The sequence below is a fragment of the Myotis lucifugus genome, unplaced genomic scaffold (assembly GCF_000147115.1).
Source record: "Myotis lucifugus unplaced genomic scaffold, Myoluc2.0 scaffold_27, whole genome shotgun sequence".
In the NCBI taxonomy this organism is placed as follows: domain Eukaryota; kingdom Metazoa; phylum Chordata; class Mammalia; order Chiroptera; family Vespertilionidae; genus Myotis; species Myotis lucifugus.
In genome coordinates, this window is record NW_005871075.1 from 8,201,644 (window position 1) to 8,227,771 (window position 26,128).

At 42.4% G+C, this 26,128-nt stretch overlaps 1 protein-coding gene across 8 annotated transcripts in view; it reads left to right on the plus strand.

The window, feature by feature from the left end:
* The window catches only part of STAU2 (staufen double-stranded RNA binding protein 2), a 226,565-nt gene that overhangs the window by 51,831 nt on the left and 148,606 nt on the right, over positions 1-26,128 (plus strand). For all 8 annotated transcript variants that reach the window (XR_002828626.1, XM_006086356.3, XM_006086355.3 and 5 more), the window contains 3 exons: positions 19,759-19,918; positions 21,547-21,654; positions 24,590-24,802. Coding sequence is in view for 7 of the 8 variants with exons in the window: in XM_006086356.3 (XP_006086418.1) it covers positions 19,759-19,918; positions 21,547-21,654; positions 24,590-24,802 (481 nt within the window). In the remaining variant the exon portion in view is untranslated. The remainder of the gene's footprint in view (positions 1-19,758; positions 19,919-21,546; positions 21,655-24,589; positions 24,803-26,128) is intronic.

The window sequence follows — 26,128 nt, forward strand, 5'->3', positions numbered from 1 at the left end:
TGAAATTCTAAATTTGGCATAAGTATTGCTAATAAATCCATTTTAGTTCAATGGGCAAATATTATGTAGAACAAATTTTTTTATTTTTATTTTTTAAAATATATATTTTATTGATTTTTTACAGAGAGGAAGGGAGAGGGATAGAGAGTTAGAAACATCGATGAGAGAGAAACATCGATCAGCTGCCTCCTGCACACTCCCCACTGGGGATGTGCCTGCAACCAAGGTACATGCCCTTGACCGGAATCGAACCTGGGACCTTTAAGTCCGCAGGCCAACGCTCTATCCACTGAGCCAAACCGGTCAGGGCACAAATTTTAATTCCACATGAAATTTATGGACCTACGAACATGTAACGAAATAACATTTTCCTGTTTTATTATCCCTCTTTAATGTGGCTTTGAAACATTAAGAATACTTCATTTTAGCTTTCTTAGTTATGGTTCAGCTGTTATTTTGGTAGATAATGCTGCTTTAGAACTTAATCTATTGGAAAAATAATGTTATAGTGAAGGTGCAACACTTTATATTCTATTATGAAAAAAAATGTTTGGAAAGTATTGCTAGTAACTACTTTTCGTGTATTTCTAGATCAGGGTTGGCAAACTGTGGCCAATGGGCTAATTCCAGCTGCTGCCTGGTTTTGTATGGCCCGCAGCCTCAGGTTGTACTTGTGAAAATTATCGGGGGAAAAAATCAACAGAAGAATACTAATTTGCAATGTGTGAAAATTATATGAAATTCAGATTTCAGTGTCCGTAATCAAGTTTATTGGCGCACAGGCACACTCATTCATGTATTGTTGTCTGTGGCTGCGGTGTGTTGAACAGGTGTGAATGCAACCTGCTAAGCCTGAAACATTTATTGTCTGGCTCTTTTCAGAAAAAGTGTGCTGACCCCTGCTCTAGATAAATGAGCCATAGAATTTATGGTGTTATTTTATAAGGCAAAGTATATGAAATATAAGGAACTATGTTTTACGTGTAACCAATCTTTAAATAAGGGTCTTCTAATAACTTCCATTTATTTGTCCTTGCTGATTAAATTCCTTTTTTTCTGGTAGAAGGTATGTTTTATATTAACTTCAGTTGATTATCTTTTTGCCTGTTGATCAGGTAACAGTGTCTAATGCTGTATATTGTGATAGGAAGCCCTTGGATTTGGAACATATTTCTTTGTAGAATACAAGAATTTGGAATAATTTTATATTTTCCCAATATGCTTGATTTATGGGGGAAACTGTTATATTTGAAGTTGACTTTGAGACTAAGTCTTTTTATTTTTATATTTTTATTTCCCCCCCTTTTTACTGAATTTATTGGGGTGACACTGGTTAACAAAATTATACAGGTTTTAGGTGCACAGTTCCACGACACATCATCTGAACACTGTACTTGTGTTCCCCACCCCAAGTGAAGTCTCTGTCCATCACCATTTACCCCACTTATACCCTGCTCCACCTCTTCCCACCACTCTCCTCCCAGCAATCACCACACTGTTGTCTATGTCCATGAGCTTTTTCCTTTTTGCTCACTCTCCCCATGCAGCCCCACTACTCCCCTACAGCTTAGACCAGCAGTTGCCAACCGGTGGTCCATGAGGTCCGAAAGGTTGGCGACCACTGGCTTAGACTAAGTCTTTTTAAAAAAATCACTATTTCAAATGATCATATAAGCAGTAGATTGGATTTAGTCGGTCCAGTGAATTAGTAATTGATTCCCCCCCCCAATGCAATTGGAATAGATATTCTTAGAATATTTCACCTCTTTGATTTGAATGCCAGTTGAATTTTATATAATTTTAAGTTTTTATTATGTATTCTGTTCGGTAGCTCTCTTCTTGGCTCTTAAGGGAGTGATTTTATTTTTGTCTCCAAATATATAAATGCTGTTGTAGATTGACTTTTAAAAAAAATCCTCACCCGAGGATATTTTTCCATTGATTTTTAGAGAGAGTGGAAGACAGGGAAAGACAGAAATATTGATGTGAGAGAAATACATCGATTGGTTGCCTCCTGCATGATCTCCGACCAGGGACTACACTGCCCATTATCCACTGTGTGATTGTTCTGTAATTTATTCAACCAATTCTGTATTCATGGACACCCCGTTTTGAATGTTTTGCTGTAATCATGTTGCAGGATAAATCTTTGTTCTTACATTTTAGCCACATGTGAGACCTTCTCATAGGATACATGGGTACAAGAATAGACAAATATTCAGTGAAATAAAACTAAAATTAAAATAAATTTCTGCCATGGTGAAGCTTATATTCTCGGTGGAGTCAGACAATAAAAATAAAGATAGTAAGTATGTTTTATAGTAGATCAGGCGTGAACATGCTATGGACAGATGGAAAATGTAGCAGAATGAAGGGATGACGATGCCAGTTTAAGTAGGGAGGTCTTTTGAGAAGGCGAGATTTGAGCGGGGACTTGAGGGAGAAGGAGTGAGGTTTGAGGGCGTCTGGGGGAGAAGCCGGAGATCTGTCATGGAAAAGGCCCTAAGGTGGGAACCTGTGTGGTGCGTTTGAGCAGGAGGCCAGTGTGGTGGGAGTGGAGCAGGTGTGAGTCCAGGTCAGAGAAGATTTGGAGACGTGTGTGAAGGGCCTTGTAGGCCATTCTAAGGACTTTGGATTTTACTTGGGGAACAAAACGTAGAACCACTGCAGGGTTTTTAGCAAAATAGTGATGCGCGTTGACTTATCTTTTGCCAGGATCACTGTGCCCAACTTAGTCTGGGAGGTTATTACAATCATCCAGACTAGAGACAAGCCTGTGTTAAAAATTTTTTTTCCTTTTCTGATATGATTAGGTGAAAAATGATACATCTTTAGCATCTTAATGTGCATTTCTTTATGAATGTAGTTGAGCTCCTTCTCATAGTGTAAGTCATTTATATTTCCTGTGAATTGTGACTTTATATATTTCCTCTGCTTGTTTTGCTGTTGATTAAATTTCTATTTCTTACTGATTTGTATTGATTTTACATATAGCTAAGGATGAAAATCACAGAGCTAGCCTGACCTCATCGGCAAATATGCAGCTGCCTCAAGGTCATTATCAGGGCAAACGTGAAGAAGTACCTGGAGAGCCCGCCGGCACACCTCAGTGCATCCCAGCTTAGCACGTGCCCAGCTCGATCCCACGTGCATCCCTTCACCCCTTACTCACCCTGCGTGGGCCTGATCTGCTTTGCTCCCTCGGGGCTTGGAGCCTGGCCCTTGCTAGTCCAGTGTCCTCCCTTCCCGTCCCTCGCTCCCATGGTGAGGGGACTGCAGTGGTGCCGTGTCACAGTTCAGGGGGGTCGAGGAGCCAGGGTACCCTTGTTTACACCTGGCTCTCGTTAGGCCAGTCACTTCACTCCTCTGCTCTTCAGGCCAGTCCCCTCAGCTTTAAGTGGAAATAACGATGGCATTTCCCTCATGGGGCTGTTGTGTGGATGAGCCCAGTGGCTGTGTGTACAGTGCTGGCATATGGTAAACTGATCACCCCCTCAGTTAACCAGTGTTTCCTGGGCTCCTTTTGAGTGCTGGGTAATCACGCCGATGCAGGACGCTAGGACTGTGGTGAATAAGACTCCCTTTCCCGTGTCTTAGCAGACATCCGTCCCGAACAGCCTTCCTAGAACTCCACCCCCAGAAAGGCATGGCAGTCTTTGACTTGTTACTCTGTCCAAGAAATTGTACCGTCTAATACAAGGTCCACAGGCATTGGCAGGGGAGTCCTGTCCTTAAATTTGAGAAGTCAAAGAAGACTTATTTTGATTTTGTTAGAATCACATTTTGATAGAACAAGAGTCAAGTGACAACTAAGATGATAGATTTAGCTCTTCATCTAGTTGACTTCGTCATAGTTCATCGGCTTCGAAGTGTTGAGTTTCTGGGCGGAATTCCTCAGGCGTATCTGGGGGGATTGAACCTCCCGAGTGATCCTGTGGTCATGCCCCCAAGTCTTGATCAGTCTGCTGTGCTGGCCTTGTTTGCAGACCTCCCTCTCCCCCGCATCTTCCATTACATCGCAGGTCTCTCTGACTCAGGAATTGTCATCCTCTGCAAATAAGATTGTATAGTCTTCCTTGTAAGCCTTTCTTTCGTTCTCTTAAGTGAATTTTTCAGGAAAATCACAAAAAGAATAATTAAAATTTGCTCAAAATATATTCTTACTTTAGTCCCACATGGGTCTCAACTTCGTGGAATTGGCCATGCTGCTTCCTCAGATCCTCCTGGAATCTTATCCAACAGGGTTGGAAAGACTCATAGAGTTTGCTTGACAACCTGTCATTTTAAGAACACACAGAGGGTTTTCTCCAAGTCAGTAAAGGCAGTGAGAGATTTTTTTGCCATACTGAACTTGGTAATTGTCTACACAGCTCCTTGAGAAACAAAAATAAAACTGTCTTGTGTTCCAATCTTTCCTAAATCCAAGTAAGTTATGTTTCATTTCAATAGTCTATATTTCTAATCTTCTATATATATAAAAGGCTAATATGCTAAGTGTCCGACTGTCTGCCTGTTTGCTATGATGCACACTGACCACCAGGGGGCAGACGCAGGAGCTGTTGTGATGCACAATGGCCATTTACAGAGAAATGGCACCATGAACCTGGTGCCCACAAAGCAACACTTGGCTTCCCCCAAATGGGACACAGGCCCCACTACCACCCTGGAGTGACAGCCAACCAAATTGCAGCCTATGCTGCTGAGACCCCATGGCGCAAAATGTGGCCCATAGCTCAGCCTGGAAACGGTGGCTGTGGGCACCTGGTAATGATGTCACGTAGCAACACCCGGCTTCTTCTCCCTAGTGACTAGCCCCTAGGAGTTTCTTCAGCCCGGGAACACAACTTGCTTTATAGCCAGGTGGAAACATTTTACACTTTAACCAAAAGTCTGTGAAGCATTTTCCCATGCCTCATTTGATCCTCACAGAAGTCCTGGTGTAGGTAGATAGGAGACTCAGTGGAATACTATTTTCTTTTCATTTGCAGGAAAACAGAGATTGAGAAAGCTTAGAAACTTGACCCGACTGAAAATAAGTAAATGGTGGACTTTGAAAATGACTTCAGGTTTTCTCACTGTGCAGAATATAGTCAAACATTGCTACAGTTATTTATTTTACCCTTTGTTCTCCCTGTGTGATCTACAATAATAATCTGCTTCGTGTTGATATTTACTGCTGTGTTGCTGACAATTACCTGAAAGAGAAGTTGGGGTGCTTCATCGGGTTGGAAAAAGTTTAGCTAAATCAGAAAGCAGTTCTAATTAAGCAAGTTTATCCTATATATATAAAAGGTTAAGTTGACTTGTGCATGCGCAATACATATAAAGTACTCGCTGGCACCAATAGCACATGTGTGTTTCCATCTGTCATTGTCGATCGTGAATTTGGTTGACGCTTCTATTATAGAGAAAGGGCGAATAGCGATAGTAAAATATTTCTTCTGATTAATTTCCTTTCAATGTGCACGAATTTGTGCACCAGGCCACTAGTGTAATATAATAAAACAATCTGAATAGTACACATAATATCATCAAGTATTTCTTACACTTGTTGTTTGCTTGCCTTTTCTCTCTCTCTTGCTCAGCCCTTCTCTCTCTCATTGAGATGAAGACGAGCAACTTTGACTCTTTAGCTCTTCTCTCTTAGGCAGTAACGTTTGGACTATATGTTTAATTATCTAAGGTATTATCCTCATCAAGGCTCGGTTCAAATTTCCTGGGAGCTTATCATTCACTAAATTCCCAGGCCTTTTCTTGGCTTCAGTCATAGAACCTTGACCCACTTGCTTTCCTAATTTCCTTGTTATTTGTTGACATTCTCACATTCTCTGGTCAAGATGCATTTCTTCAAAGATAAATGAGTTACCAGACTCCTACACTGTGGTTGACTAACTGGTCACAGAGCAGTCTGTATAGATGGAACATAACCCCAAACATGGAAATAAATGCCCTTTAAGTCCTAAGACAAAGCAAAATGATAGTAAAAGTAACATTTAATAAATTTTATTTTATTATTTTAAAACTTTTATCCTCACCCAAGAATATGTTTATTGATTTTAGAGAGAGGAAAAGAGAGAGACCAGGACCGATTGGTTGCACCCGTACATGCCCTGAATAGGGATCAAACCTACTGGTGTGTGGAATGGCGCTTCAATCGATCCAGTTGGCCAGGGCTAAAACATTATTTATTATGCTACATTAAGTTCTTCTGATGATTTATTTAGTTGGTTTTCACAATATCTGGACTTAACGGGTGTATATTCTGAGTGCTGCCTGCTAGTTTGAAGTGCATTGGCATTCCTGAGTGACTGATGAACCCAATGCCAAGTTTCTTGTGTGAAATAGAGGCCGGAGACCAGCCAGCAAGCCTGCAGCCCTGCCCTGGACCTCCCCACAGACCTAGCACTGTGCAGTGGTGGCACGGTCCTAGATTTGAGGAGCTGGTGGCCCAGCCCCTTAGTTATCTATGGTGAATAACAAAGTACGAGAGGTGCTCAAAGCATCATAGGAACATTGTGGAATGTCTCAGAAGGAGGATGGGTTAGTTGGCAAGAAAGAAAGAGGGCAAACCACCGTGGTTTCCTGCTCGTAGCTGGCCCAGCGTGTAATTTGTGCAGGCTGACATGGCCCTCGAAGGACTGAGCTGCTCTCCAACCCAGGATTCTGTGTCTTCAAAGCTCATGTTTTTTCTGCCACCCTATGCCAACTCATAGAAACATCTGCTTTTTTGGGAATATTAGGCTATCATGACAGACTTATTTAAGAATCTCTTTAAGCCCTAATTGGTTTGGCTCAATGGATAGAGCATCGGCCTGCGGACTGATGGGTTCCATTCCAATCAAGGGCACATGCCTGGGTTGCAGGCTCAATCCCCAGTAGGGGGCGTGCAGGAGGCAGCCCATCAATGATTCTCTTTCATTATTGATGTTTCTATCTCTCCCTTCCTCTCCGAAATTAAAAAAAAAAGAATATCTTCAAAAGCTATTTTGCTCATAAAAAAAGAGTTTGCAGTGTGACAAAAATGCAGTCTCTTATCCTTGTGGTGAGTAGGAGTGAAGCAGCGTAATTAGAGGTCAGACCTATTAACCTTCAAGCTCTATGTGTCACCCAACTTGTTCATGTGTCAGTGTCCTGTCTTTGCCTCAGGGGACGTGGCAGAGGTTAAGAGGATTTGGTGATTCTCGGTGTAGTGCGTGTCCTGGAGTTACACACACTGACTTCCTGATGAAAGCATACCCGGGCCACCTGCAGCAACACAGGAAGAGGGCAGCATGGACCGTGGCATCCCCTGTGGCATTCCCCACAGGATTGATGCTGGAAAAATCAAACATTAAGTTGCTCAGCATTACCTCAAAGTAGCTATCGTTCAAAGCAGGAGAGTTTTCTAAAAGTTTCAGGTACTCTTGTGTTTTATTTTTTGTCTTTCTTAAAAAATACGTATTTTTATTGACTTCAGAGAGAGGAAGGGAGAGGGAGAGAGAGAAACATTGATGTGAGGGTATAACATTGATCGGCTGCCTCCTGCACGCCCCTTACCGGGGACTGAGCCCACAACCTAGGCATGTGCCCTGATTGGGAATTGGACCTGTGGCCTCTCTCTGCACGGGACGACGCCCAACCAACTGAGCCACCCTGGCCAGGGTGGTAATCTTCTGTTTTAGCAAAAAGGTCTTTTTACCCTTTTTATAGTGGGCAAGTATCCAGGTAGTTGAGCAAGTCCTTTTTCCCATTTGAGTCAGAGAATGGTGTTGGCTCCAAAGGCTCTGTGTAACTCCAATAAATCCTCTGGTGTGGATCATGATAAAGGGTATCACTAATCGAAGACATTTCTGAGACCCTTACATGATTATTATCAATCATTTGAGACTACTTGCATTGCCTGAATCTGACCACATATCTCCTCCATGTGGCGGTCCTGCTAAAAAATTGTATTTCTAGTTTCAGTGCCGAGGAAGTCACCCCAAACTGCATTTAAAAAAGATACGTGTCCTTCTAATGATTGTGGGAATATGAAGCAAAATGCTTATCCATTTGATTGTTATTGCAGGTGAGAGGATAAAATGTAGTTTGTAAAATAATTGATTAAATGTACCGATTCCTGGGCATACACGTTTAAATGTTTAATTATAATTTTTATGATGTGTTGACGCCAACATTTTCCTATAGAAGCACAACTCAAGAGTTAATATTGGGCAACAGTGGGAAAATGGGATTTAGTATGAAAATATTTGCTTTATGTAACTCTTTTTTATGAAAGTAGCTAATGCATAAGTGACGGCAAGCTGTAAAAACAATTGTCTGGGAAAATGCCAAGTAAATTTTTTATATTCCAATGAATATCAGTTAACTACACGTGATTGTTATCATTAAACGATATGCAAATGTCCAGCTAGATTCACTTAGATTCAGGTAAAAGAAAACCCCAAAACTAGAAGTATGCAATAAGTATAATTACTGTTTGCATCTCCAAACAAAGCACATTAATCTTCCTGTAATCCCACTGATGTAATGTCTCCATGTTACTCTGGGGAGTATTTGAAGTGGGCAAGCATCCAAAGTTGATAGTTAATTCTGATCAGCAAAGGCACTGGAGTAGATGTCTGGGTTGGACGTTGTAACAAAGCAAACAATTTATAAAGCTTTTGGAAGATTTCAGTACAAACACAATCATCCATTTGATTCTCATATTCTAGACATTATAAAGTTAATTTATCCAAAAAAAGACGAGAAGCCTCTTCTAAAAATATAATCTGATATTTGTATTTCTTTTAAATTTAAGCTTCTCGAAAACATGTATCTTTGCGTTCATGAGAATGAGGAAACAGAAGCATCTTAAGTATTTTCTAGAACCAATTTCAGACCCATTTTGTTGCTGGGAAGGACTTGAGAGAATCTGAATACTTAGTGATTTTCAAAGAACCTTCTCAGACAGTCACAGACTGTTGATGGAATTGAATAATGAGAATCTTCTTACAACTCAAGGAAAAAATAGGCTATATTTTTAATAATTTTCTTAGGAATCTGCTATTAGACTACTAGCACACAGTATTTAGTAAATCTGTATTAAAATCTTAACATTGTATTTCTTTATGACGGAAAATAATGCATAAATAGACTAATTAGAAAACAGAAGAATAATGAAAAAATCATGTGGAATCCAATATCTTGATTGTAGGAAGAACCAATAAAATATGTAAATATGTACTCTAATCAAGGTAAATGTGATTTCGAAGCACAACTATGGAAAATATATGGTCTGATAAAGGGGATAGGGGGAACTCTACATGCACAGGAAATGAGACTTCTCACAAAGGACTACTTTGTTCAACTCATGGAAAACTTTTTCAGGACCTGGATGAAATGGGTGATTTTGTAGGAAAGCATAAATGACCAGAACTGACCTCAAAAGAAGAAAAAAAGCCCTGATTGCTATAGAAAAGGATAAGTATGGGGACACAGAGCTTGCTCCCACCCCACCTCCACCCTCTGTCTCCACCTCCACCCCATCCTGAAGGAAAGTCTTTGGCCTGGAGGGATTCACAGAAAAATGTTATTGAGCTTTTGAAAAACAGAAAACAAATTATTTTGGGCAATCAATAATTTCATGTGTAGCTCAACAATGCCAGTTTATTTTTATTTTTTTAAACAATGCCAATTTAAAAAACAAGAAAGGATAGAGCTTCAGGTCAATATTATTCATAGAAGATCAAAGGAAAAATTCTAATTGAAATTCTAATTAGACTTTGGCAATACATTGAAAGATGAACCACCATAACCAAGTGGGATTTATTCCAGGAATGTAAATTTGTTTTACTATATATTTAGTATATATTTAAAATATATTTATATAATAAAATATATAAAATATAATAGAAACTCACTAATTTAGAGATAAAAAGTAAAAATTGTTAACTATCTGCACAGATGCTGAAAAGACATTTAAAAACCCATTTATGACTTTTAAAACAATAGATTATAAATAATTGAATACTTCTTTAACATTGTAAACTATATACTCCATAGATGCACACACATATATTCTTTCCTCAACCCCTCCACATCCCATCCCAACCCAATCAACCCAACCCTAACCCAACTCAGCTCTACCCAAGCCAACTTAATCCAACCTAACCCAATAGCCAGCATTGTGTTTAATGAGGATGTACTAGCTTGCCATTGAACTAAGAAACAAGGCAAAATGTCCATTCTCAACTGCTACTTAGTATTCTTTTGGAGGTATGGACCAACACAATTAGTGAAAATAAAAGGATTAAAGTGGAAAGAAGTAGAAAAATGATAATTTTTGCAAATCAAATACGATTAGAACATTGCAGAGAATCAACTAAAAACCTATTGGAGGCAACAAGGTACAAAGTGAATATTCAGGACCCCAAAGCCTTCAGATTGACAAGGGGAAGGGAGAAGACCCCTGTAAAGAGGTGCTTCCCGGTCTTCAGCATGCACCAAAATCACCCCATCTTTAGCCTGCACCATGGTGCGGTAATTCTGTAGATTCCTGGACTCCACCGAACAGTCCAGGTCCTCCGCCTTGAGTCTGCATTATGACAGGTGTTCCTGGGCCCCACCGAGAGGACCGTGCTGGTGTCGAGAAATGCTGCCTGCGAACGCACCCACCTTCCCATGCCATCACCCGTCACGCTGCACCAGCTTCCACGGCGCAGTCCGCAGTGCCGTGTACCTGTCTCCGATGCGTGCCTGTGCCCAGAGGGATGCTGGCCGCGCGCTCTGGAAGGGGAGCCCTCCAGGTTGCTCTGCCAGGGACCCTGTTTTTCAGTCGCCAAGTGGAAACTGCCCCGCAGGTCAGCCACCGCCCAGGAGGCACGCGTTGCCACCCCTGCCACCTGCCCTCTGTCCGGGGCGGGGCAGGGCAGGGCAGGGCAGGGCAGAGTGGTGTCCTCTGGGGCCGGCGCTGCAGGAAGACATTGAGCAGAGCCTCCGGGATCCTTGCAGCCTCTCCTAACCTGCCAGGCTCCTGGGGGCTGTTCCACTGGCGTTGATCGCTCATTTCCGACCAGTGTTCTCCTCACTTAACTCCTGTGTTTCCTAGTGTCACTCAGCCTGAATGGCCACGGGTGCTGGGCAGAACTGGAACTGGTTCAGTCCAGCTCCTCCGACTCTGCACTTGCCCCCAGGAAGCTGCAGAAAAGCAGCCGTGCTGACGGCTTCCGTCGTGAAGCAGCCACTGCCCTTCAGTGGACGTGGAGCACTGCCCACAGTCCGCGGTGGTCTAGTCACCCAGTCTCCTGTTTGCAGAGGTGACTTGCCGTGGCCTGCCACCTGCTCTCTCCGGCCTCTGTTTTGGGCAGACAGCGGTGAGAGCCCTGTATTAGTCGGACCGCGTTGCTTCCCTCCTTTAAACCCTTCAGGGCTCCCACCGAATGTGGCCGTTAAGTTCTAATTTGCAGCATGGATGCTTCTCAGACCTGTTTCCTAGCACTCAGCCCCTGACTCTTGGCTTCCCAGTATACGAACACTTGCTGTTTCTCCCCAAAATGCCCAATATGTTACCTCCCCAGGGCCTTTGCGCTTGCTGTCCCACTTGCTTGGAACTCGTTTACCAGGTAGGAATTAGACCTTTAATAAATATTTGTTGAATTAATAATTGAATTCATATACTCCCCCAGGCAATCAGTCAAGGGCAGGAAAATCAGCTCATTAATTTTTTCAGCTCATTAATTTCCGAGAGTGGATGAGGGAGGGATGCTCTTAGTCCCCGGCCCTGCCCCCCAATTTGGGAGGCTAATTTCTGGGAGTCTGCCAAGATTGCAAATAGGGAGAATTGAGATCGCCTAGGAAGACAGTCTTGTCTTTGAGAAACAGATGATTGAACCCCAGGGAGCAGCAGCATTAAAAATTCCTTTTTTGTTGCAGTAAAATTAACATAACACAATTCACAATTTTAGCCATCTTAAAGTGTTCCTTACTTCATCCACAGTGATGTGCAACCATTACCAGGGCCTAATTTCAGAGCATTTCATCACCTCCATCCCCATGACTCCCCATTTCCCCACTTCCCAGCCCCTGGCAACCACTAATCTACTTTTTGTCTTTATGGGTTTACCTGTTCTGGACATTTCATCTACATGGAATCATTCCATATGTGGCCTTTTGTGTCTGGCTTTCCCTTAGCATGTTTTCAACGTTCATCCACATTGTAGCATGTGTCAGTACTTCATTTCTGGGAAAGGCTGTGATCCACTCCATTGTGTGGATATACTACATTTTGTTACTGATTCCTCAGTTGATGGACCTTTGGGTTACTTGCATATTTTTTGTGTGGCTATTATGAATAATGCTGCTATGGACATTTGTGTATACATTTCAACACCTGTTTTAATTTCTCTTGGGTTTATATATCTGGGAGTAGAATTGCTGGGTCAAATGGTAATTCTTTATTTAACTTTGAGGAACTGCCAAAATGTTTTCCATGGTGGCTGCACCATTTTCCCGCCAGAATGAATAATCATTCTAGTTTTCCCAACATCCTTGCCAACACTTGTTTTCTGTTTTTGTTTGCCTATGGCCAGCCTAGTGGATGTGAAGGGGTATCTCATTGTGGCTTTGATTACATTTCCCTGATGGGAACATCAATGTTTAAGCACAGGCTCCAGTTAGGAGAGGAGACGGAAAGCTAGAGAATAGTAGGACTGCAGTGAAATCGGTCTCCTGGACTTCTGGGCCCCTGGTATTCTCCTTGGTTACAGACGGGACCACTAGCCTACAGAGCTCTTCAATATCTGCCAGATCTCTTATGTCTAGTTGTGGTTTTTTAAAAAATATATTTTTATTGATGTCAGAGAGGAAGGGAAAGGGAGAGAGAGAGAGAAACATCAGTGATGAGAAAGAATCGTTGACCTGCTGCCTCCTGCACACCCCCTGACTGGGAATCGAACCGTGACCTCCTGATTCATAGGTTGACGCTAAACCACTGAGCCATGCCGGCCTGGCTCCTGTGTCTAGTTTGACTCAAATTGCCTTGGTGTTCCAAGTGTGGCACGGCTTTTCCAAAGTTACCATGGGTAGCTCTGCATTGTAAAGCGCTCACCCCGTTCATTCAGAGGCAGCAGAGTGCAGAGGGTAAAAGCATGTTAACTGCCTGCGTGCAGATGCTGACTCCAGTGGGCAGCTTAGTCAGCCTCTCTGTTCCTCATATCCTCGTGCGGAAAATGACGTTGGGGCTGTCCTGGCGACTGAAGGAGATTAGTGTGCAAAGTGCTCGGAATAATGCCGGCACATAGTGAGTGCCTTGTGCGCTTGTGCTGTAATCATGGTGATGATGATGACAATTTATCTACATATTCACTTAGGGAAGGGGCAAGAATAGGTTTATGCTGGATCTGAGTGTGGGATTGAGGGTGGTGATTGTGTGTTTGCTCAATGGGCTCTTTGATAGCATGCTCTGCTTTCCATGGTCCTATTGTGGTGCTGGTGTCAGCAACACAGTGTAAATTATTTACTCTTGTGGCTCATAGGCTGTATTTCACAAGTCATGTCACTTAATCCAATTTACATTTTAGACTTAGATTTACCTTTATTTGTTTGGACAGGGACTAGACTTGCTTCGATTAAACATTTTTTTCCTGTTATTACTGTAGTACAATTGTATTATTTTAAAAAAAATGTGGAATTGTGAAAGAAAACATCACTTATAATTGCATCACTTCGAAACACCCTGTCCCAGCTCTAAGCTCACATCTTCCTGTATTTTCCCTGAGGCATTTCAAGCGTAATTATAATCATTCTACAAACAGAACAGAAGATCCTTACAAGTCTTTGAGAGCTTGTTTTCAGCTGCCCTGCGAATCTCTTCTAATAGGTCCTAATTTTTGAAATTCCTCGAGACTTAACATCTAGATCCCATAAAAGATATATTTTCAAAATTTATAGATGTGAATAGAGAAAGAACCCTCTCCTATCTAGACATTTTATATACATATAATCTTGAAAAGATGCCAAGGACTGTTTTATAGCTTTCTGATAAAACCTATTATTTTTCTACAGCAAGAAAAAGAATGCTTAGCAGTGCCAAAAAAGTGTACAAAGAGTCAAAATAATCAACATGTCATTCGAATTCTAAGTTTTGGCATTTAGGGTTCTTTAAACATAGATTCTGCAAATATTTTGCAGATAAGTAAACTGAGATAGAAAGACTAAGTGACATTTCTGTTTTCAGTCAACGTTGGAAATAAACACAGAAACCTAAAGCCTCTCCTTATTAGATCAGAAGATAGCATCTTCTTATATTTTTAGACATAAACCTGTGGAAGAGATATGAACACTTAAGCTGTGCTGAGATGTATGAAGGGTGCTATCAAGTAAAACGAGGCAATTATTTTTCAGTTTTTAAAAGTTCTGATGTTATTTGGAATATGTCTTTCTCACCTTGTAAAAGTGATACTTAGGAAAGTGGAGATGTTGGAGAATGGGAGGGAGGATACACAGATTTTAGTTTAGAAAGATGATATAGAAGGAGTCTATGAAAAGGGCATTGCTCGGCTTGTATGGCTCAGTGGTTGAGCGTCGCCCTATGAACCAGGAGGTCACGGTTCGATTCCCGGTCAGGGCATATGCCTGGGTTTTTGGGCTCAATCCCCAGTAGGGGGCGTGCAGGAGGCAGCCAGTCAATGATTCTCTCTCATCATTGATGTTTCTATCTCTCCTTCTCCCTTTCTTTCTGAAATCAGTAAGAAAAAAAAAGGGGGGGGGGGAAGGACATTAATGAGGTAACTTTAGAGAAGATGGCAAAGACGTGGTATAGAAAGTTGTAACTGACAGTGAAATAAATACAAGAATAAGAATACTTACAGAAGAATGTAATACCTTCCCTCTGCTCAAATAACAAAGCAAAGCTGTATAAGGAATGTCAGATAGTAATTCAGAGGAACCGAGTGTTCTCTGTTTCTTTATTTTGGTGTCAACTTGTGATATCTTGAAGATAGACCAAATCTAAAGACTTTTTTTGGGATCTAAAGAAAAGAAAGCTTTTATTTTATTTGAAAATTTATTTGTTTGTTTAGTTTTTGTAAGACTCGGAACAGACGGAGGACAAAGAGGCTGGACAGAGTGGCCTGACCAGCAGCCTTGATCAGATTTGGACGGTCAGGCCATGTGGCCCGCGGTGCCCGTTATTCTGACTTGTCACTCTCTGGGTTCCTCAGTTGGGCCTGTTGGAACCTGGTTGGCTTGACTTCCTGTAAAAACCTGGAGTTTCACCATAGAGTTTTTGGTTTCAGCAGCTGTTCAGTCAAACCCTCCTGAATTCTGCTAGGGGGCCTGAGGTGTGAAAAGAAGCCTTAGGTGCCCTGGCCTGCCCAGGACACAGCCAACTGAAAAGACAAATCCGGACCCAGGTGGAGAGGGTGACAGGTCACTAGGAAACTCCTTAAGCGTTCCCTGAGCTCTGAAGTTAGGCAGACTTGAGGTTGACTCCCAACAACTCTGTTACCTGTCCAGGTGACCATGGGGACGTCTGTCTCACCAGGCTGCCGTGAGGTTTAAGGAGAAAGAGATACAGGCACCCGAGCCTGGGGCTCTGAGGCAGGGCTGTGTGGCCTTTCGTGTGCAAGGATTTTGCAGTCAGGTCGCAGGAGCTGTGTTGCAAGATGTGGCGTGGTTATGGGGCATCGGTTCCTTGCGTGAGGATTGTGTCTCGTCCCCAGGAACTGAGTCAGCAGACCAGGGTTGGAGCGCAGGAACCTGCGTTTTAAACCAGCACTACGGATACGGATGAAAGTGGAGTCACACTGCAAAATACTAGTATACTTTGGAGGTTGGTGGGTAGAAGCCATTTGACCCTGAAACTTTAATAGCTTGGGTGGGTGCATTTTCCCGGCTCATCTTTTCACAGTAATCACTGCGAGGATCTAAGCATTGGCCACAACATTCTAATTAAGAAAAACCATTCAGGAATAGCAGTGTAAGCTTAGGTAAATAAAAAATGTGCAGAAAGATGTTTGTCACTTACCATACGTACTTCACCAAAAAAGTGAGCTTAATGTTTGAAATAAATAAAAATAGAAACAGGAACTCCATTAATTAGCACATCGCTTTAAAGTTAATACACTTGGAGTGTGTCTTTACCAAAGGAAACAGATATTTAGAGACCAGGACGTAACACACACACACAGCATTTCGCATTGTCCGTTCTATAGTTCAATCTGGGGGCCATTAATGAGAGTGTTCTGGTTAATCTTAATTGTCGTGATGATATGAGGAGATGTGATCTCTGAGTTATTCAGACCACGTGGGGTAGGTTATTAAGAACCATTGTTAAGTCAGGGGACGGAGTGAGAAGGGAATGCAACTAGTCAGGCGTCCGGTTTCGGTATTTCCTGTTGTTAGCGCGAGAATGTTTCAGAACACAACGTACCTAATTTTCCCTCTGATACTCCTGTGGTATAATTTATATATACATATGTATCCACATGCACGCACATACTACGCACACACAGAGCCCTGCTTGATGGCCAAAAGGGAAGAGGCCCCAAGGGCTCTTTAGTGTACAATTAATATTTTGGTTAGAAAATCAGCAGATTGTTTCAGTATGGTTATGTGTGATGACATCATATTCCAGTAAAGTTATAATGAACAGAAATTTTGTTTGTCTCTGTGGCAAACCGAAATGAGTTTTGTAATTGTCAGCAGGCCAGAGTGATTACAGTGGCGCCCACTCCCTCTCCTGTAGTTAAAGGTCTGCTCGCATTCCACTCGCGGACCTCTGCTTTCAGCAGTGTGTAATTGACTGTAAACATTCGCTCCACGGGGAGAGCTGGCCGTGTAAGATCTCAGGAGTCCATTTCTGATTTCAGGTTGTCTGTTTTAAAAGGCTCGGTCGGTAGTGGAACCAGTTTAAAACATGAATCGAGCCCAGCCAGTGGGGCTCAGTGGTTGAGCGTCAACCCATGAACCAAGAGGTCCCTGGTTTGATTCCTGGTCAGGGCACATGCCCAGGTTGCAGGCTTGATCCCCAGTTGGGAGCGTGCAGGAGGCAGCCAATCTATGTCTCTCTTTTATCGTCGATGTTTCTATCTCTCTATCCCTCTCCCTCTCTCTCTCAAATTAATAAAAACATATTTAAAAAAACTTGGAGACCCTTCAAATCTTTCTGCTCTGTCTCACCTGTTCTTAAAACTTTCTAAGTGTTAACTTAGTCAATTCTCCCATTAGTGAAGTGCTCTTATTTAAAACAAACAAAACATGCATCGAGTTCTGTAGAGGTGGGAAAATGAATTTTGTGGGACACAGAAATCACCTGCATCCATCCCATTAGTCTGTCCAAATTTCTGCATTAAAATAATTAAAAATGAAACAGGTAACAGGAGATTGCACTTTACTACACTAGTTATTGGAATCAAAGAGAAAAAAAAAGTGTGGTTTTTAATGCTTTTGAGTCTTTGCATGTTTTTAAAAAAATAGTCTGTTACAAGTAATTTTTTTTCTTCCTTTAACTTTTTCATCTTTGCCAATTAAAAATGAGAAGGTATGACATAATAAAACACATTTAAAAATACTTTATCTTAAAAGAAATTAATGGGAAAACTGCGGGCCAAGAAAATTGACTGTAAGAATTTAAAACAGCGATTTCTCCCTCCTTCTCAGACTCTGGCTTTCTCCACTGCTAATTGCCTCCCTGACGGTGTGTTGTTCCTTTTCTGATTGCGGCCTGCTTTCATCGCCTTCACTGCCGTCTACTATTTCCCCTGCCTTTTGATCACCGGCATGAATCAGAGCCCAGCCTCAGGCTCTCTTTCTGGGTTCCTTTCTGCTTTCTTTTTCCAGGTGCTCATCCACTCACATGGTTTCAGTTAGTGCCAGCCTCCCACAGCTGTGGGGTCAGTGCCGATCTACATGCTCGCCCGGCACCTGCAGGAAACCTTCACCATTAGTCCCATCTGCCCACAGAGCCTTACGGGATGGGCGCTGTGCAGTTGATCTCAGGTCGGATATAGCGCACCGCTCCATGGATGTCCACTCGCCATCTGAAAGGACGAGGGCAACCATTGGACTTCTTTTTGCTGGGATACAGACATTTTTCCGCACTGGAGTGATTTTGCACTTCAGTTTTCAGCATTATTATAACGCACCATTCCATCCAAATCAGTCCTGTGAGTTTTGCTCACTCATCTGCCTTGACCTGTGCGTAGCGTTTGACACTCAACCCCTCGCTCTTCCATGAGAGACTTTCCCACTTGGCTTCCAGGAAGGAGGACACCCTGCCTGCCTGGATTTCCTGTCTGGCTTTCAAGTCCTGCCTGGCTTTAACATCCAGCGATACATTGAAGATTCCCAAATTTTATTCCCACCTTGGACCTCTTTTTCTAGAGTCCAGACTCATAAACCCAACTGTCCATTGGACATCTCCATGTGGATGTCTAACAGGCCTAAAAACTTCACACCTTCAAACCAGAGCGCCTGACGTCTGCCCACCAGCAATCCCCTTCCTTGCCTCCACTCTCCTATTCTGTAGCCAGTTCTTGGACAAACCCTGTCTCTCTACTTTTGAAATTCACTTGGAATCCACTGTTCTCGTCACTTCTTCTGCTGTCACGTTTGTTCAGGCCTCGGTCATCTTTCCTGTGTTACTGCGCTAGTTTCCTAATAGATCTCCTGGCTTCTACCATCCTTCCCTATAGTCTGTTCTCTACATAGTAGTTAGATGATCCTTCAAAAATGTGAGCCACGTCATGTCACTTCTCTGGTGGTGGCCATTTCACTCCATGAGTAGAAGTCAAGTCCTTACAGTGATTTCTCAGGACGTCCCTAAGCGACCTTGGCCACCTCCTCTTATCTCGCCGTTTCCCTTTCCTCTCTCCCTCAACTCTAAGAAGATGGCCATCCTCTGAGGTACTTGACCGTGCATGGCATGCTGCTGCCTCAATGTCACGAACTTGACATTGTCTGCTTCTGCTGCACCGTCCCAGGGGATCTGCACGGGTTCCTCCCTCACTTATTTTAGGTCTTTACCCGGCTGTCATCTCAGTGAGGCCCTCCCTGGCCACCCCATCTAACACCCACCTCCCTGAACCTTGGCCTCTTTTACTGTTTAACAGGTGTCTCTAACATACTATGTTCTGCATATTTACCTTATTTCTTGTCTGCTCCACTTCAATGTGTGTCATTGTCACGCTCCCCTGTCAAATAATTGCTGTGTTAATGGATTTTATTGCATATCACCGTAATTTTTTTCTTCTTGATGTCTTCTAGGGTTTGTTCTTTCTTTTTGCACCCTCTTTTATCGTCTCAAGTCCACATCACTGCTCAAGTTCACATCAGTAGCTCTTTTCTACCTCAGGCTCATTCAACTCACACCTGCCAAAATCTTTACGTTAAATACATTTTATTAATATACTTTCTACCTACAAATTGGGTTAAACTCCCTATTCTTTTTGATGTTGGATTCTGATCTTATTTATTGAAAAGTACTTATTAACACTTTGGAGGAGTAACTCCACGTCTCTGCCTTCCCATTTCTCATCATAACGATCTGCTAAAAGCACAAGAGTCTACTTGTTGTCACCAGAATGGCCTTGCTCGTCGCCATCCTCTGTGGTGGCTCCCCGACCTTCACCAGACCATTGGCCCACTTCCGTCAAAATCTGTCTGAAAGCTTGAAGTTAAAATTTGATTAGGGTTCGTACGAGGGCATAGCGCATTATCTGGTTGGTATCACCTTAAACAAAACAAATCTGATTATAGAGTGATTTTATCGGACTAACATTCCTATTTTCTTTTCTTTAGGTATCATTGCCCGATGCCTAAGATCTTTTACGTTCAGCTGACTGTAGGAAACAATGAGTTTTTTGGGGAAGGGAAGACTCGACAAGCTGCTAGACACAACGCCGCCATGAAGGCCCTCCAGGCGCTGCAGAACGAGCCCATTCCCGAGAAGTCCTCTCAGGTGTGTGTGCTGCTGCTGCTCTCTAGATCCCCGGGCGGTGATCCAAAAGACAAATGTGTGCATTTTCACAAACAGGAGAAATAGTCTCTCCTGATAGGAAGGAAGAGGAGAGTGGCATCTCTGTTAATTTGCTTCTCAGATTGATTACCTGTCTACTATCCTGGACTTGTCCTTGCTAGGATGACCTTGCCTTTGAGAACTTGGGTTCACCAATGGAGTGCACTTCCCAGGCAGCTCAGGAGCTGGGAATGTGTACAAGGATGAGAAATAACGTTCACTTGCTTTGAGTTTAATGCTACATTTAGTGAGCATGAATTGTGTTGTGTTGATTTGGAATGGAAGAATTTAAAGTGGAGGAGATCATTATGGATATTTCCAGTCCTACCTAATTTTTACGATTGAGGATATTGAGGCTTTTGTTGGCCCCTTCTCATGGCTTCAGCTGCCTTCTCTGTTGACTTCAGAAGAGTATCTCCAGCTCAGGCATGTGTCTGAGTCCTCTTCTTACTGAGCTCTCCTCTCAGTTATTTCAAACCACACAGTTCCATCTCTACAGTTCCCCACGCCTGTTGTTCCTCCTCCCGGAGGCTGATCTGGTTAATGGCAGACTTAGGTAGTTTTCTCCTGGACACGTTCATTAGGACATTTATCTGTTTTCCCACTACATCACAAGCCTCCTGGCGAAGGATACCCTCCCTTTATCTCTGTTACTTACACTACGTCCAGCGTATCTGGGGTCCTCCCTCCAGATGTGCTAAATAAGTAAGTGAATTGGTGTCAGGGCCAGACCTGGAGCTCCAGAGTCCTGGTTTGCATCCCTTATTTCTACAGCTTAGTTTTCATAGAAGGTGCAGTATCATGTTATAACACCAGTGGAGGTACTGTGTGTACAAGAGTGTGTGTGTGTGTGTGTGTGTGTATAGAGATTTTTAAAATATATATATTTTTATTGATTTCAGAGAGGAAGGGAGAGAAAGAGAGAGATAGAAACATCAATGATGAGAGAATCACTGATGAGCTGCCTCCTGCACAACCCAGGCATGTGCCCTGACTGGGAATTGAACCGTGAACTCCTGGTTCATAGGTTGATACTCAACCACTGAGCCATGCCGGTTGGGCTGGATAGAGATTTTTAGAGAACTGGATAAACTCAAATTGGTGTATGGTTGAGTAAAAGACTTCCACGCTTGGCATTTATTCTACTTTGAGGGGAAAAAGTGAAAAGTCAAACAACAAAGAGCCTCAGAGCAGCTCTTGCCTGCTGTGCTTACGCAGTGGTTCTCAACCTTCTGGCCCTTTAAATACAGTTCCTCATGTTGTGACCCAACCATAAAATTATTTTCGTTGCTACTTCATAACTGTAATGTTGCTACTGTTATGAATCGTAATGTAAATATCTGATATGCAGGATGGTCTTAGGCGACCCCTGGGAAAGGGTCCTTTGACCGCCAAAGGGGTCTCGACCCACAGGTTGAGAACCTCTGGGCCTTACAGGGACTCCACAGGATCAGTCTGGGGTTTCTGTCTCCTACTGTATTTTCTGTTAGATGGGCCTCCTGACTGTAGACTGTGTGCGAAGTGTGTTCCAAAGTGAAGACTCAGTGCCATCCTGTTTTTTTGTGATTTAGAATGGCGAATCCGGAAAAGAAATGGATGATGACAAAGACGCCAATAAATCTGAGATCAGCTTAGTGTTTGAAATTGCTCTGAAGCGAAATATGCCCGTCAGTTTCGAGGTATGTGCTCAGAGGAGAGCTTCCCACCCTCACCCCTGCTCCTCACTAACTCAGATAAGCAACCAGCTAAGTGAAGTGAGCGGGTATCCTCGTGTCCTGAGAGAGTGCGTGTGCTTCCTGTGCTCATACTCTGTCTGGCAATGATGTAGGCCCCGGGGAGAGAAGAACTTACAGAATGTCATGGGTTCCTGCATGTGCCTGACCAGGAATCGAACCGGCGACCTCTTGGTTCCTGGGTTGATGCTCAGCTGCTGAGCCACACTGGCCGGGCTCCTGCTCACCTCTTTCGCTTTTCCGTATTGAGCCATCTGTATATATGATATCTCAATTTTCCTCGTAAAGTTTATTTTCTCATTGTAAGTTAATTTGTAGTGCTCTAGAGCAGTGGTTCTCAACCTTCCTAATGCCGCGACCCTTTAATACAGTTCCTCATGTTGTGGTGACCCCCAATTTCATTGTTACAAATTGAACATAATTAAAGCATAGTGATTAATCACAAAAACAATATGTAATTATATATGTGTTTTCCGAGGGTCTTAGGCGACCCCTGTGAAAGGGTCTTTCGATCCCCAAAGGGGTCGCGTCCCACAGGTTGAGAACCGCTGCTCTAGAGGGTTCGGTGTTTTTAATAGGATCAAATTGAAAATATCCAAGTTAGTATTTAGTGACACACGCATTAATATCCAGTTTCCTCTGTACTTGCCAAAATATGTTTACATTTTACTAAGCCACTAAGTAAGCAGCTGTCTACTTTGCAACTAGATAAATAGGTGACAGAAATATTTATAAAATTGTGTGACATTAAAAATAGGAAAAATCATTTCCAATATTATAATTCCTTCTATATTAAGAGGTTTCTAATTTTGCAACTCAAATACCTAGAAAATAGGCAAAACCCAGGAAATAAGCTGACACGGTCGTGGAGTGTCCTCCTTCAAATTGGGGTGACGTTCAGCACTAGAAAGCTCCCACATTTAACTCACTAGCAGGATCGACTGACCTCGGCTGAGAACCTGTTTGCTTTCTTCTCAGACACAATTCCTGCAAATGGGGCTGCCTGATGTCCGCCTGCAGCAGATGGAAAGCAGCGCCCTGGAGCAGGCAGGGGCAGGCAGGGGCAGGCAGGGGCAGAATGCACTGGAGGGCTTATTAGGCCCAGCAAGAAACGATAGGGACAGACGGAAAGCCAATCAAAGTAATTGCATAGACTCGGAAATTATTGGATTTGGGCCTAAAGGCTACAGTGAATAGGGACAGTTTCATCAGTCTGAGAAGCCCTTGGCGGCATCAGTATACGTTACAGGATATTTGATGTTCGAATGGTGACCTCATGCCAGCAATAAAAGGTTAATAACTATTTGGTATTCTCTATTAAGTCAGTACAGCATATAGGTGTTTTTTATTTTTATTTTTTTTTACATTGTATTTTATTGTTGACAGTATTACAGTACAGTTGTCTCCCATTTTCTCCCTTTTGGCCCCACTTCACCCACCCCCGCCCACCCCCGCCTTCCCCATGCAATTGTCTGTGTCCATGGGTTATGCATATATGCTCTTTGGTTAATCTCTACCTGTTCCCTTCCTCCCAACACCCCTCCCCCTTTCCCACTGAGATCTGTTATTTTGTTTCATGCATCTGTACCTCTGGACCTATGTTGTGTGTTGTTGTTTTTTTAAATTCAGGAGGATGGCCAGCAAAGTGGTTAAACAGTTTTGGTATTTCAACTAGTAAACTTAAATTACTTGGACAGCATGCTTATCGTAAGTTCCTTATCCCTAGCATTGTTGAATTACTGAACTATTGCTTTCGTTTCCTCATTGGCATCCAGTATTAAAAGACAAACTTTTAATATGCTGTTAAATAGGAAACTGTTGAACTCAGTAGGGTACCTTTTATAGCTTAAAACTGTGAAGGAGACGGAAGTTTTGAGAATCTGGTTTGGGGAGGCATCTTTCCTCGAAAGTTGTCTTACTTTAAGTGAGCACATTGGTACAGGGTTTGGGAGCATCCACAGCTGACAGATTCACAATCCATAACCCTAGGAAGCGAGGAGTTTTTATGGCATATCGACTAACCTTTTAAAGATCATGTCAGAGAGTAAACATTCCTTTCTATAAAACAGCCTTTGAAGGTTTATGTCAAAAATGGTTATTTTTGAGTGGCTTCCCCATGCAGGATGCGGGATGGCTGGTAGAACTCTCTTAAGACGTGGTCCCCATCCTCCAGGAACGTACTCTTCCAGAGAAAATGCGATACCGTACACGTATCATTTTCAGTGCCCTGTGTGCCTAATATAATGTGATGTGTTTTACGTTCTTAATTTTCTGTTCTATAAGAAATGAGTAATCATTGGAAGAAAATAGGAGATGTCTATAATACTATCAACATAAAACAAGGTTTTAAAAAATACATATTTTTATTGATATCAGAGAGGAAGGGAGGAGCGAGAGATAAAAGCATCAATAATGAGAGAGAATCATTGATCGGCTGCCTCCTGCACACCCCCTACTGGGTATGGAGCTTGCGACCCAAGCATGTGGCCTGACCCAAATTGAACCCTGACCTCCTGGTTCATAGGTCATCGCTCAACCACAAGCCATCCTGGCTGGGCTAAAATTATTTTTGAAAAGAAAAGATGGTAACCATGAGAATTGCCTGTTTTAAAATGGGTAAAAAATAATTTTGAGTGTGAATTGAATGTGTTTACTTAGATTTCTGTTCGCCCAACTTCAGTCTCTTACGCATTGTAAATATTGTAACTGAATAGTTCTTATATAATACCTTTCTAACAGGTTTATTAAAGAAACCTATAATTTTGGCATCATTCTTCATTTCTATTTTGATTATGATAGGAACATTAAGAAAGTTCCATGCTATAAGGACACATTCTAAGTGTGCCTGTATGTTATTTACTATTGTATTTTTACTTTATAGGTCATTAAAGAAAGCGGACCACCACATATGAAAAGCTTTGTTACACGGGTGTCCGTGGGAGAGTTCTCTGCAGAAGGCGAGGGAAATAGCAAAAAGCTCTCCAAGAAGCGCGCTGCGACCACCGTCTTACAGGAGCTTAAGAAACTCCCACCTCTTCCTGTGGTTGAAAAGCCAAAACTATTTTTTAAAAAACGCCCTAAAACCATAGTCAAAGTAAGTGTGTGCTTATGAACATGAGTCAGTTTTACTGTGTGAATGTTCCGGTAACTATAGAGAAAAGTTTCCCCACAGGGCAGGCGTCTCAACCTATGGATTATAAACAGTCCCAGAGTCAGGGTTGGGCATGTGACTCTAAATCAGTTAACAATTGTGTTTTGCTTTTCAGACATTTGCATACCTGTGTTTGTTCATCCAATAATACCTTACATACGGACAGTTTTTTATGGCTCACAAAGTACTTTCTTGTTCATGATCACCTTTAGTATAGAATACTTTAGTGTAGAACACTTTCCCATCCATGATCACCTTTAGTGTAATTCTCATCAGGACTGTGTAAGGTAGAGGATGTTACCCCTAACACATCCAAAGCATTTGTTCACTTTTATTCACCTGTCGCGTGGAGTAACCTGAACTGCTCTGATCTCTACACCACACTGCTGTACATAGTGTCTTCTTAGGACATCTGAAATGGGTAAGGATATGGGGGGGGGGGGGTATGAATAATGCCGACCTGTGACAGGAGCAGCAGCTAGTGAATGGGAAGCACTGTGTGTGTGCGGGACTTAGTATTTATTAGTAATACAAATAATAAGCACCCAATAAGTATTAAATATTGTTATTTTATGTCTGATTCTGTCTGTTCACATGGTACCTTGGTTTTTAGCATTTTTGTCGCTTCCTCACATGTCTTATACATCTAGGGCAGGGGTGGGCAAACTTTTTGACTCGAGGGCCACAATGGGTTCTTAAACTGGACCGGAGGGCCGGAACAAAAGCATGGATGGAGTGTTTGTGTGAACTAATATAAATTCAAAGTAAACATCATTACATAAAAGGGTACGGTCTTTTTTTTTTTTAGTTTTATTCATTTCAAACGGGCCGTAGTTTGCCCACGGCTGATCTAGGGTCTACACTTCTTTTTTAAAAAATATATATTTTATTGATTTTTTTACAGAGAGGAAGGGAGAGGGATAGAGAGTTAGAAACATCGATGAGTAAGAAACATCGATCAGCTGCCTCTTGCACACTCCCCACTGGGGATGTGCCCGCAACCAAGGTACATGCCCTTGACTGGAATCGAACCTGGGACCCTTCAATCTGCAGGCCGATGCTCTATCCACTGAGCCAAACTGGTCAGGGCGGGTCTACACTTCTTTATACGCAATAGAAGTAGAGAAAATATCTACGGATGAGTTGCCTTGATTTTTAAGAAAGATAATAAAACTGTCACGTTGTCTCATTGGATCCTCTCAGTCCGTGATGTAGTTGCTATCCCTGTTTCCCAGAAGAGGTCCTTGGTGTTTAAGAAGCTCACCCAAG